Raw genomic sequence first — 14199 nt, forward strand, 5'->3', positions numbered from 1 at the left:
TTCTAATGTATTTTTTTGGGGCGTTTAATATATGCAAACAAGTTCTTCAATGTATTAGATAATGAGGACCAGACTAATTAACAGTTTGATCACATGTACGTTATTCTAAAATTAATGCACTGTTAAAAACTGGTTTGCATTGATTTATTTCATACTTAAAAGACTGAACTTTTTTGCATTTAATTATATAATTGTACACCGTTTATTCAAAAAGAGAAAAACACATATGAATTCGCATTTAATTTATGCACCGTTAAAGAAGATATTATTACATATTAAGTTTCATAACTTTAGGAACTAGGTTTCAAAGCTATTTATCTCTCGTAACATTTATGATCCGTTTCCAAAATCAATAGAAAATGAATAGTTTGCATGAAGAGGCAGTTTAGTAAAAGATAAGAAGTTCTAGCAAATTAAATATGCAAGGGTTGGTCTTTAAAGAGTGTGGGACAATTTTCATCGGAAAAACGGTTCTCCTTTTCAGAAGGTCAAATGTAGATAAGCCGGGTAACTTCAGAGTCTTTTCATCAAGATATACTCAGGGGTGTTAGATTTAATGTTAAATATCCAGGTAGATTAATGAAATCGACATTAATATCCAATGCAGAACAGCGACCAGAGTCTAGAATATCACGAGCCATTGTCAAGGAAATTTGAAAATTTTTCAGCCTAATTGAATTCTATAAATTAAAGTTTAATAAAACTTCAATGAACGCCTATCTGGTCGACTGGGGCCTCTTAAGGGCGTTCTCCAACATGAAAAGGCAATATACAGTAATATATTTAACGCCAAAAACCAGATTGTGTTTGTTTGCGACAATTCTGACTTGACAAGCGGAAGCCCCCCTTTTATCAGTGACTTCTATATATTTTGGGATTAGAAGTTACAACCCTATATTGGGTAAATGGTTGGAACGTATTTAAAAAAGAGTGACATTTGACAAATGCTTGTTTGTGAATTCCAAAATGCTTTATGTTTGGCACGAGGAACAAAACTGACTAAGAGCACCATTGTATGGTGAGGATGCAGTATGTGTTGGTCTGTGACAATGACTTTTGCTTCTTGCCATTGGATACTTAAAACAAATGATGGACTGTTATTGTTAGAACGATTAACAGTGCATTCATGGCCGTCTGAACACTGGCAAAATATTTAAAGTAGGAACAGTTTTAATTGTTCGACGCGCAAAAGGCGATTACTTCATATTTTGACAATTAAAACTATGCATTGATTTTTTCGGCCACTAATGACCCACATTGGACACACGTTTTTTAAATGTTACGAATACCTGATGTCTGTTGCATTTGGAGGAATTCATAGATTTGGAATTAATCATGTCCCAAAAGGTATGCAGCCTTATTTATGAAATCAATTACCAAATGTTACCGATTTTCTTTTTCTTTTCCCCCAATGATTTAAATTCATAAAAGTGTATTTAAATTGTATGCACCATTCTTGAACATTTCATTTCGAAAGTATTTCTGAAGCATCGGTTCATTTTTTTTTTAAATTGCATGTAACCTTTAGTTGAATTGGACGAAAGAACCTTGTAAGAAAGCGATGTTTGTGGGGTCAATATTATTGTGTCAAACATTTGTGACTTTAAATATTTAATTCGAACAAGCACCCGCGCGCTTCGCTTCAAACAATACCTTATTTACCAATATAACGAGAAAATTAAAATCTGATTATCGTATGTTTGTAATACAGTATGGATATTATCAAATCAAACCTTGATAACGATAACTTGAGGAAAAAAACTCATGCACAACAACATTTTTCTGAAATTTTGATATGAAATAAACACCCCTCTTCTAAATGGTTGATAACTTTGAGTTACCCCTCTTTGTTTTGCACGAGGGGTCAGAACACCAAAATCGGTGCAAAATCTTTTAATTGTGATAACGGGTGTTGAGGATCCGATGCTATGATTACTGTAGCATTTTAAACAAATTCAGTTGAGGTAGCGATCATTCACGTGACCGCTCTGTGAACTAGCGTTTACATTACAGTGATTTTTGAAGAGTTGCGTGACTTTTCGCGTTACTTTTTGCGTGATGTTTCTCTCATAAAATTAATGTAAACAGTTTCACTCGTATACAATAATGTTTAATTATAGTATGAATCAAAAGAAAAATAAAGTAGTTTAATTATTTACTCGTATCATTTTTTCTCTCCCGATATTTGTGAAAACATTACGGTCTCTTAATTAAGCTGGGAGGATACAAATGTAATCTGAAATACATGTAGTAGAGAGGCAAAGAATTGTGATATTATTTAGAAGTCAAAAACATAATATTATAACATACACACATACGATTGGAGGAGAAAAAACCAACAAGAAAATTATCATAAATTTATACGAGCATTTTACACATAGAAACTCATGTACAGCTGTATATGGACATAAAACAACGGTTTGTTTGATGTTACAAAGTATGCAGCCCAAAATTAAGATCATCTCTTATTCTAAATCATCGGAATTAAAAAAAGGTATCATTTGTTATAAAACCGTAAATGTTTCTCAGATTATAAATATTTGTTAAGAATCTTAATATTTATAATCTGAGAAACAATAATCTTAACTTAAGATGATTGATTTTAATCATTTAGCCACGGAGCATTGAATTTGAAATGTGATTGGGGGGGGGGGGGGGGGGGCTAATGGGCTTGCCTCAGGGTTTCACACTCCTGTCTTCAAGTTTCCTACAGCGCGCGTAACGGTCCTTCATGTATAGTTATGGTGAAACTTTGCTTTTCTTTAAACGTTTCCCTAAAAGCAGGGACGTAGATACTTAGTATATACGTCCCTGCTAAAAGTAAACGTTATTTGATTTCTGTAAAAATAATATATGCATGTCGAATGAAAATCTATGTTTGAGTATCTTCACTAGACAAGGGTTTCTAATCCGCTGCGCACAGCTCCTTGTTGGGGAGAAGCGCGGATCAGCTGCCCTGCATTTTACAAAAGAACTTACGACCAAATTAATGAATGTTTTTTAATCACAAACTATTCAATGCTGTAAAATATAATTATGGAAATCAAAATAGTTGTAAAAAATGGTTTGATATAAATTTTGTTCATTAAAGACCGTTCCATGAGACTGAAAATATTTACGACTTTGTCCTATATAAGTCCTTTTTAAAACGTATACACTTAGCGAGTATGATGTTTGAGATGATTTCAATGTTTTAAGAAATCATTTAGAATAGTTGAATTTACTTTTTAGAAATAACAAATCTACTTTTGAAATAACGTTGTTGGGTTTTTTTTCAGGGATCGCATAACAGTCACGAAAGAAGAAATTCTGCGTTTGTGAGAGCGGTGTCAAAGGTCAAGACTATTAACAAATTCAGGGTCAAAAGGTCAGTTTCGGATTTTGGACTACCTAAAAAAGAGGAAGGACATCTACATCCTTTGTTCAGCTCTGAAAGAGATAGATGGTTAGTAATATACCGTAATATATAAAATTTACTCTGGATTATTTAATTAAGATTATCTTATATTGTTTTTTTGTTTTTTGCTTTTTTTAACATTTGCGAGAGGAGTCAGGGTACATGTATCAGCTAGGGATGTTCATACCTAGGGACTCTCTTCAGAAAAGTGGGCAAGCATGACATTCAAGTTTCAAGGCTATGTCTTTAAAGAGAGTATAGACCATGCACAAACTCAGATATCTATATATCCCTGTTAATGGGACTACCTGTTTCTACTTTTCAAATAATAATTGTTCGACAAAATCATACTAATAGTGCAGTGTAGTTTATTCTCAAAATATAAAACAACCCCTAGAATTTTAAGTTTATAAATATACATGTATTGGTTTGTAAATATATATACAGTGTATGTATGATTCTAGGGTACTGGAATATGTCCATTCATGTAGATTATCTCATGAAAAGTACATCCATTTTGCAAGAATCTCCTGTTCATTTTTATATGTACCTTGTACATGTAAAAACTGTTTACACCAGGAAAGTTATTCATATATCTATGACTATATTGTAGAAAGTGTAAAATGTCAAGAGATTTTAAATTCTGAAAGGGATACAAGACTAGTAACCAGAAAAATAAATTGTTGATTTCTGGTTTTTGTTTATAAAGTGCCCTTCAACAGAATGAACGTTTCTAACACAAATAAAATCAAAGGACAGCATTCAACAATTTTACGCGAACAATGAATGGTTAAATAACATGTGTAAATCTGGAAAAAAAATATTGACCTGCTAAACATATGAAATTTCTGAATTTGCTTATGCTTTGCTTATGTTACCTGTCATTCCAAAACAATTGCCATTCTGTTATGAATTGACTACGTAAAAAGTCAATTTAAGGCATTTCAAACATTTGGAATCATCAACTTTACCATACTATGTGAGTAGTGTCTTTCAAAATTAATTGTTTTCTTCTTTGTTTAGCATCATATCAATGTTTTTCCCCTTATTTAGCATCATGTCAAAATTTGACAGTATGATTTATCTCCCCTTATAAAGATGGTTTATTATAATTGCACCTACTTGAAGAGGACTGAAGCGGATTAAAAACCTTTGCTTTGAGGGTTCAATTGATTTTTTGATATGAAGTTTTTGTAATCTGGTTTCTGGCCAAATGAGGATACCAAAATCGAGTATGTCATGCCTGTAATTAATGTGTAATTATAAGTTATAGGTAATCCCTTCCTTTCTTAGGAAATATTGCAATATCGACTGCTTTTTTCTAATCAATGTGTATAATTATAAGTTTGTCATTCCTTCCTTTCTTAAGAGATATTGCAATATTGACTGCTCTTTTTCTTATAAGTTTGTCATTCCTTCCTTTCTTGTGAGATATTGCAATATTGACTGCTCTCTTGCCAGTCTCCTTTTCATTTTCAAGAAATGGAACTTCAGCTTTAAAAGCTAGCTGGCAGTACTCTTTTCAGAATTTCTGTTATTTATACTTCAAGTTTACTGACTATAAGCGCTAGCTTGGCTGGTGAAAAATACTTATGTAATAGTTATTAACAAAAAGCTGAATTAATATGTTTTTGTTTGATATGGGTTAACGTACACTGTCTACAGTGAATTAAACTTAATCAGTCCAGAAACTTAATACAGGAACATGTAGGTCTGCCTTTTGGTTAACCAATTTATACCTAGATTAATGAAGCATCTTAACAGGTGATTATAACCAGGTCCAACATCTGATGTTTGTAAAATTGGTTCATAATACAATTCATTCAGAGGGTATAGCATCCCAATATGAATGTGTGATATGATAAAATGAACCTTTAGTTAATTAAAGCTTTAAATTTTGTTAATGCCTATCAAAGAAGGTATTTTGCAAGTTGCTTACATTTTTCTTGGGTTTAAAAATGAATGTCTCTTCTCAGAGTGAAGGAAGGAGTGAGAATGCAAAGCGGGGTATAATTTCAAGTGTTTATAAATAACATTCATCATCTCGTCTACAATTCATTTTGCGAATACTCCCTCAACGCGTGGGTTTGATTTTTCCTGTATTCAGATTGTGTTGTTATTGTACTTTTAACTACATAAAAGCAAAGATGAAATTCGTCTGTAAGCATTTTGAATGCCAAATTATTGGCAATAGAAATACTTGCTATACATACATGTGAATCGGACTACCGTAAGCATTTGTAGGTTAATAGGATAGAAGTTATTTATCTAAAATCGTTTTTTGAAATACCGGTACCCAAGCAATTAAGTTTTGGAGATTTTTTCAAACAGAAGGCAATTAAACTGAATAGTCAACATTGTGTGAAAATACATAAATTTAAACTTCAAAATAATCCAGAAGATCAATTCTGAATGGATAGGAAACGACTTGTGTTCAAATATTTTCAGTTTGGATGTTTCTTGGTCGATTTAATTCTTCATGAAAAATCTGTGCAAGAAGAAAATGCAATTCTCTGCTCTTATTTTCTCCCATCTATGGAGCTGGTAACATTAAAATTATATTAGATATTGGTCTATAATTTAAAGGTAGTTTGAGTTTTAATCAGTAAATGGAAGGAAAGAAAATACGAGTGGGCCGGCCCTTCATAAAGAACAGTTTGTGATTTATAGATTAATTAATATTATGCGATAATTGAAGAGTACAACGGGATTAATTGGAGTAGTTCATTTAATTTCTTCTTTTTTTCTTTCTTTCTAATCTCGATCAGGGGATCAGTTTTAACTTTGATGTACTTGATACCTGTTCGTAATAATTGTGACCCTATTAAATAGCGAAAGGATTATGTGAACTGTGAAAGTATATATAGAACTCCAGTTCTGAAATGTTTCAATGTGATTTATAAGGACACAGATTGCATTGCTTGTAAGAGGATCAGGTAGAATATATATATACAAAGGGATTTTTCTTCCCCTGAAACAAAGAAATGTAACTGATAACTATTAATACATGTAGAACTGAACAACAACAATTTTGTGCAATCTGGATAAACTAATATCAAGGAATTGTCGATTTATCGATCCGATGGAATACTCATATTGCATGGAATAGTGTAATTAAAGGAATGAGGATTTTTTGAACAACTCTAAATCTCTATATCCTTATCAAAATTTTGAGGAGAAATCAATGACTTCTGGGTGTAGAGACAGTGATAAGACTTGAATATTGTCGGAAATGACACCTATGGAGTTTTTCGGGTATCTCCACTAATTCAAATGTGTTGAGGAATTTACAGGGTAATTTTTATTTTCCGTTAAAGTTTGGCTAAGAATTGTTAAAAAATTATTTTACAATGACCGACTCTCCAAGAAACCAGAGGAAAATGACAACTCGGACTGTGTCTGATATAGGCATCGTCATCCCCGACGAGATCACTGAGTGGTAAGTTCTGGTGAACTTTTAGCTACGTAAAAAGCTCTCTCTCTCTCTCTCCTCTCTCTCTCTCTCTCCATTACTTTTATATAAGGGTCATGATTTAGTGGCTGGGTTTTATTTTAAGTATTTATCAAATTTTCCTATAATTTGACTTATTTTCCATATAAAAGTATATCCTTGCAGTTGTAGTTGCTAATCTTTCACCCGACCCCCATCCCCCTCTTTCTCCCTCATTTTCATTCTGGGATTTAATTAAAGACATGGATATTTCTGGTAATATTCATCTATTTTTCCTCCTTCAGTTTGACTCTTGATTGCATAGATCTAAAAATGGATGTTGGAGTAGGTGTTGAAGTATAAGGTCTATTGATAAGTTTGTAGTGTGTCTTTTACACTTGTACCTTGACAGAAACATGTACATTGAATGGGGTACACAGTGCTTAGCTACCCCAAAGGTTACTCTATGTATTGGAGACGATCAAAGTGAGAATCTACTTCTGCAGAGCTTAATTGTCAGACAGATTAAATATAATCACTGTTTGGATATACTCTTTTAAATTCCTTGAGCAAATAAAGTGAACCTTGATATATGTGCAAGGCGGTGTTGTTGCAATTGTAATTGGTTTGGATTGAATTCACAAATTTCAAGTGACGACTATTATCTTATTCACTTCCAAAATTCTCCTGAGGTTTATAACAGCCTTGAAACCTCCTCGCAACTTTGTAAATCTATTACTTTCTTTAAAATCAGATAATTGGTATTTGTTCAAGAACAATTAATGATTAAGGCAAAAAAGATTTCAAAGAAATTGAAGAGAATTCACTTTTTTTTGTAGTCTATTCCTTTTTATCAATCAAATTCAATTGACAGTAATTGAAAAAAAGTTACTATTATAAAAATCCAACCCCTCCCACCTCTAAAAAACAAAAATTCTTGCCCTAATTAAAAATGGGACATCACCAATATACCGTTTCTTGATTATATCTTTGAAGAGCTAAGAGGCAAAATTTGTCAGGGTACCTTGGGGAGAATTTATTCTGATGTTTATCAAGGGGCAGATTTTTGGATCGATCAGTGTGATGTTTGAATGAAGTGTTTACATAGCATACGTAAGGGAATTGGAACAGTTGATCTTATCTTAAAGATCAATGAAAATTACCGTACAAATTTCACACTAATGATGGTGTGTTAGATTTGTCAAGTTTAAAGAAAATAACTTAAAATATCAAATTAAGTATGAAAATGAAAAAAATGGTAAATTGGAGATTTAAAAAAACCAAAAATATGGTATAAATTGTAAACCATTCAAAGATGCACATGTTTAGAAACATAAACTCTGACAATTAAAATTCGTACTTGTGCACTTTAGATTTGAGAAAATTTCTATCCACATTTCAAATTGATTAAGTGAAAACATCATCTAAAATTAATGTACATATTTTGAACACACTTATCCCAACCCATTGGTTAATTATTTGTCTGGTATTCTATGAGTATAAAATCATACAAAATATTAAATTTTATTGAATATAAGAGTACCGGTAGATGTATTAAATGTATGGAGGCATTGAAAGAGGTTTGTACTGCAGGGTATATGATCTTTATGGGTATAATAGATTGTCACAGTGATTAATTTCTCATAAAGAAATATCAATTTCCTGCAATGAAAGCTGATCTTATACACAAGTGCTGCTGACTTTTCTTCAGTTCAAACACAATAATTCGCAGTGATATATCGATAGATTTAAGATCATCATAAAATGTACAAGCTGTGTCAGTCAATGCGAAGATTTTTCTGAATAGAACCTAATCCACCATAAACAGAAGAAAATTATTATGTCTCCCGTCGAGGGACATTCAAGATATTTTGCAAGAGAGTTTTAAATTTGAAGGAAATTGGCATGGAGGTTGTTTAACGTCACTCTCCTTAATAAAATTTAACAGTAATTTTGCTTAAACATTCGTAATTGGAATTAGAGTTGACTAAATACACGAAATTTGCCTAAAGTCACACTTATTACCGCAGTGATAAATCTTTAAGCCTATAATTTTTTTGCTTTGATAAACAAGAAAATTGAATACTTAATCCCATTAGAAATGATTGAAAGACCCCGATGCCTCAGGTACAAATGTGTGAACGTCACAGTTTTTCATCACATTCTAGTATAAATTAATGAGATTTTCCTGTTTAATTATCTCGAAACTCCGAAATATAGACTCTGACTTCATAAATGAAGTTTGTTTAAAATTCTCTTTATAACTTTGCTTTACAATTGTGGAACTCCGGAGTGTGCTAAAATGTGTGGCTTCGTGTTTGTAATATCCAGGAGGGCAAATTTGCTTTAGGTAGTGCGCTGTTTGTTCGCGGAGCTTGTCTTACCAATGAAAGGGTCTTGGAGATGAAGTAATCTTGGAACGGCAAACGACATATTGTGTAAGGGTCTAGGAGATTTTGAAGATAGACTGTCATTCTCGGTAATGATTTGAAAGAAAACTCAATCAATGAGATGTTTGCAAATATGATAAAATTGACAAATTGTAAATCCATCGTTGACAAGAAAGAAAAAAAAGGAAACAGAATTGCATGGATTCTAATGAGTCTTAAACAGCTTGGGACTGGGAACTTCTGTTCCAAATTATAAAATTTATTTGAAGTGACTGTTTTGACAGCATATATTTACTTACCAGTGGAATATAAGTATATCGAGAGTGTCGTGGAGATATATAGATAAAGATAAGTGAACTAGGATAAAGGATTTTTTGAGGTGTGTGAGTGTGGATATATTAGAAACTCTCCTGAAATGGAAGATAATTTGGATGAGCACTTTGATCAGTTCATTACAGATGAGGATAAATGGTAAGACTCGATACATATCAGGCTATTTGAGCACTGAGTATACGTTCATTTTTTAAAAACTGTTTGAGAATCAATAGACTTATAGAAGAATTACGATTTAGGCTAACTGTTACCTGTATGTGGTAATTCAATTCTGATGATGAAGATTTTTTTTTTAATGACCAAAAAATATAAAATGATTTTGAGCATTTTCTTATGTCTTACTTTTTTGTATATGATTTTTAGGTTTTCTGCCCTCTTTTTGAGAAACTTGTCCTACATAAATTTTTTGTTAACGATGGAGTTTGAATTAATGTTAAAGTTTGCTGTAACATTTTGGGTAAACAAAAGATTTAGGAGACCAAAGTAAATGATTTCATCGAAAAATCTACTCTCCCATGATGTCATTGTCTTTAAATCATTAAAGTCTGGTTTAAGATTTCTTTCAGATTGGATTTCTTTTGTGAGTGTCCTTTCTTTACGGTACATATAGTGTTCACGGGGGTCACAGCAGTGGTTTTTAAGCATATATATAAAAGAGGAAAATCAATCATCAGTATGTTGTCCTGACATTATTTCAATAGCTGTATATATGTAGTAGATTTAACAAGGTTCACAGGATGCCTGCCAGGGGTGGCAGTCAGTTAAGGTTCCACAAACTTGGTCTGTCAATAATATGGACATTATCGGTTTTTGTCATTCCTATGAAAAAATTCTAGTCAATATATTTTTTTTAAAATGACATTGTCCGTTGTTGATTTTTATTTTATTTATTTACTTTGGGGGGGGGGGGATTGTTGGGGGTATATATAGATTAATTAGTCTTGCATTGTAGAAGAAATAAAGTATCATTTTATGGTACCTTGCAGATCGACAATCAGAATTTTTTATGACTGTACTTTGTTCTGAGTTTCTAATGTTATTTACAATGTCTAGATCTAATAAAACAATTTAGATTCTTGAATCATTGATAACCTAGCTCAAACATTTTGAGAGACAAAAAATTTTGAGAGATCACAATTTTTATTTTAGATTCTTACCTTCTAATTTATTGTTTGTAATTATGAACCATCTTGAGAAGTTCTAGCTACCGTTGATGGTGTACGTAGGAAAAACTTACAGATATTTCAGATGCCTTTGATGTCAACATACCAATCGGAATTTAATCAATCCAACAAATTGTATTAACTCTAGTAATTGATTCGTTCCCATTTTGGGGGATTACGTTCTATTAATTAATCTAACCAGAACAAAAATAAAGGCTTATTAATTAATTTCTGTGAATTTCTACAAAGCTCTTTAAAATAGTTTTTTCACTTGAGTAGAAGTATTATGGTAAATGAAAAAAAAATCAATTCATTGAAGAAAGAGCTATTTCATCGAGCAACTTAACAATTGATTTAAGTCATCATTGACCATGTCATATGGTATTGGAATAAATACTCATTACAATTACTTTCGTGGATTTAGTTGTTGGGTTGATCCACTAAATGCTCAATGAAATTCAATATTTTTATAGCAAATTGTATCGATAAAATCATATTTGCCACCAGTTTAGGTATCCATGAAACTGGTTTTCATCAATTCCATGAAAATTAATGCCCATGAATATTAACGAAACTACAGTATGTAAGCTGGCACTCGACATGGGCATGCTTTCAGAGTGCCGTGAAAAAAACAAAAATGGTATGAAGTGCATTAAATGATACTCTTTGTTCTAAAAGCATTAAACTTTTTTAAAAGTACATGTACACCATTTTTCCAAATTTTAATAATATCAATTTCAAAAAGAAAGTAAAAATTCTTTAAAATGGAAAGGCATATTTTTGTTTGTTGACGAGAATATATCTTTTGAATTTTCCTTTTCAGTGCATTAGGAATGTTTTCAATTGTGGACTTTTCATTTTAATGGTAAATGGCAAAAAAGCCATCGCGCATGCAGTGTCTATTGGAGATTGTCAAGTGTCTGTGCATTTTTTCATTATCTAGCATTAACAGGCAGACAAGTGATTTATGGGCGAGATTGCACTTCTATTAAAATTCGAAGAAATTGGTTTTCATTTGATTTAGTTGCAGTTCGGTCATGTCTCTTCCTTCTAATTTATTTGGGAGAGGCTCGTATGAAGCTTAATGTTTGATTTGGACAAACATCAAAAGTTTCGTAAAAGTATGTGATGTAAGATTTCTTCATTATAGAACGTTAACTTGCTATTAAAAAATTTAGGACCAAAACGCTGCCTCACAGAAAAAATCATTATTTATGTACATGTACTTTTATCAAATATTATGATAATGCTATGGTGAAATGCAAGCATTATGAGCATGAGACGGACATAATGTGGTGAAGAGTTACTAAAAGGAGCAAGTGTTGGCTTGAAAGTGGAAAATTAAAAACTCCCTTTTTAATTAAAAATTTGAATCAATATTGACTCCATTATTACTGTTTGCAGACTTTCAATTCTTTCCTCACAGGCATCAAGCAGTTCTGTTTTCTGACGATAAAATGTATCACAGAAGGCAAATATTATGCATTAAAGCATGCATGACTTTTCTATTGATATATATTATACAATAAATGTAATCATTAGAATATGCGTCTGCTTGTATTTCATTCTTTAGGCCTGACATATTGTTTGTTGCCTGCTCATACCTTGTATTTCTCCCTGTCAAAATTTCATTATAATATCTGACAGAATTTGAAGAAAAACATTTTTTTTTAACTTCAAATGGTGTATTGAATCATTTTACTGAACAATTTAAAATATTAACAAGTACACATTTGATTTTATTTTTGAAAGGGGGGGGGGGTGAGGAGTTGGGATTTGGTTTCTTTTATTTAGGCTACCTTTGTTATGAGAACTTGATAGATGAAAATTTGTAATTCTTTGTTAAAAATAGTTGGATAACGCTACATGCACAAAAAGTACATTTGTAATAAATTGGTAGGAAAAAAGTTATAGAAAGGAAAAGGCTGCAGCTAGCCCATGAAATGTAGTACATGAGTATATATGAACCATTAGCCAAATATTGTACAGTAGGTTTCAGCCTGGTCATGACACCCACTTTTTTAAAATGCTACATTGCTGCACTACTTGGTTAGCACTACAGGCACTACAGGAAAATTTGGGTTCTATCAACATGAATTTTCCTGTACAGACCTACAGTTTCTATCTGGTGTACTTCAGGTTTTGGTGATGGATGGTTGACCACTTTCCGATTCAAGGGTCTGACGAAAGGTAGAAAAACAGCAGGGATTAAATTGCCCCCAAAGCAAATATAATATTTCATGTAATGCAAACATGTCTTTGTTTGCTCAAAAAATGGACAAACTCTCCATTTTGTCAACAACTGTTGTCTTTTGCTCGATGAAATTTTTAGTTGTTGCGCATAATCAATGTCAAGCTACCAGAGAGAAAACATTGTGTTGTGCGTAATATTTTAAGCAGTTTGACAAACAGAGTTGTACAGGTCGCGAAAAAAAAGGGGTGAATTGAAGCGTCTACTTTAGAAGTGTTTTGATTGGGTGTCTTGGACACCTTACATCAAGTACATCTTACGAAATAGTGAACTTTTAGAAGATTTTATGATGGGACTGAGCAAAAGAGTCAATATTTATCACGTCCCTTTTTAACTTTTCTAATTCACATGTTGACACTAGGTGGTTGCATTTTAATTGGATCAGCCTGGTTTAGGTGAGATATTGACCGCCCGTGTTTAGAATTTACAACACTGAAGAAAAACTTTCGAGCAAATATTTTTAAACAGATTTAACATACATTAGTCAGAGAATATTGATGGTGAATGGTTTATTGAGCATCCCAAATTAATTTTTTTGAATTGAGGATTGATTTTTTTTTTGCTTTCTGAAATATACATGCGCAATTGAATTGGTAAAAGGCCCACGGAAAAACAAAAGTGTGTGTTGAAGTTTTCATTAACAATAAGAGCATGCATCACCCAGATCTAGGAGGAGGTGGCCAAGGGGTATTAATTCAAAATTCATATAAATATAAAGCTACCAAAAATGGGCCTTAAAATAACTCCTAACCCCCCCCCCCCCAAAAAAAAAAAAAAAAAAAAAAAAAAATTAGATATTAATCTGCTTATGAAGATGATGTCAGCTTAACTATGTATATAAAGGGCTCTTAGGAAATTAGATTTCCTTTAAACATTATTTTTTCCATTCATTCATTATATATAATTTAAATTATTCATGTTTTACAGAGTTATCTCTCTTAACACTGCTACATCCTAATATGTTAAGTACAATTTTAACTAAGTTTATGCTTTATGTTGTCTCCTGTTAATTGCATACTGGTGTAACTTTTAGACTGTAAATTTAACAATATATGAACAAAAAAAGATATCAAGTGCACATGCAAGTTAGTTCACCATATTTTAGGATTCAGGCCTAATACATGTAGCTAGCTGCTAGTTTAGACTCATGAGGATTCAATGTAGGCCTGACTAGGTTTAATGCCATAAAAGTCTAACATGCAAGAACATTCCTTTCTCAATCTTTAATTATTCTC

At 32.1% G+C, this 14199-nt stretch overlaps 1 protein-coding gene across 4 annotated transcripts in view; it reads left to right on the plus strand.

Annotated features, from left to right (window-relative positions):
• The first annotated feature begins 888 nt into the window (after window positions 1-888).
• The window catches only part of LOC128187896 (calponin homology domain-containing protein DDB_G0272472-like), a 31727-nt gene continuing 18416 nt past the window's right edge, over window positions 889-14199 (plus strand). The window contains exons 1-2 of one of the 4 annotated variants that reach the window (XM_052858564.1): window positions 889-1347; window positions 3279-3445. In XM_052858564.1, coding sequence (XP_052714524.1) covers window positions 1336-1347; window positions 3279-3445 — 179 coding nt within the window. In that variant the 5' untranslated portion in view covers window positions 889-1335. Of the gene's footprint in view, window positions 1348-3278; window positions 3446-5789; window positions 6837-9147; window positions 9689-14199 lie in introns of those variants that run through there. The other 3 variants (XM_052858566.1, XM_052858569.1, XM_052858570.1) reach the window with 3 other exon arrangements.

The sequence above is a fragment of the Crassostrea angulata genome, chromosome 6 (assembly GCF_025612915.1).
Source record: "Crassostrea angulata isolate pt1a10 chromosome 6, ASM2561291v2, whole genome shotgun sequence".
Lineage (NCBI taxonomy): Eukaryota > Metazoa > Mollusca > Bivalvia > Ostreida > Ostreidae > Magallana > Magallana angulata.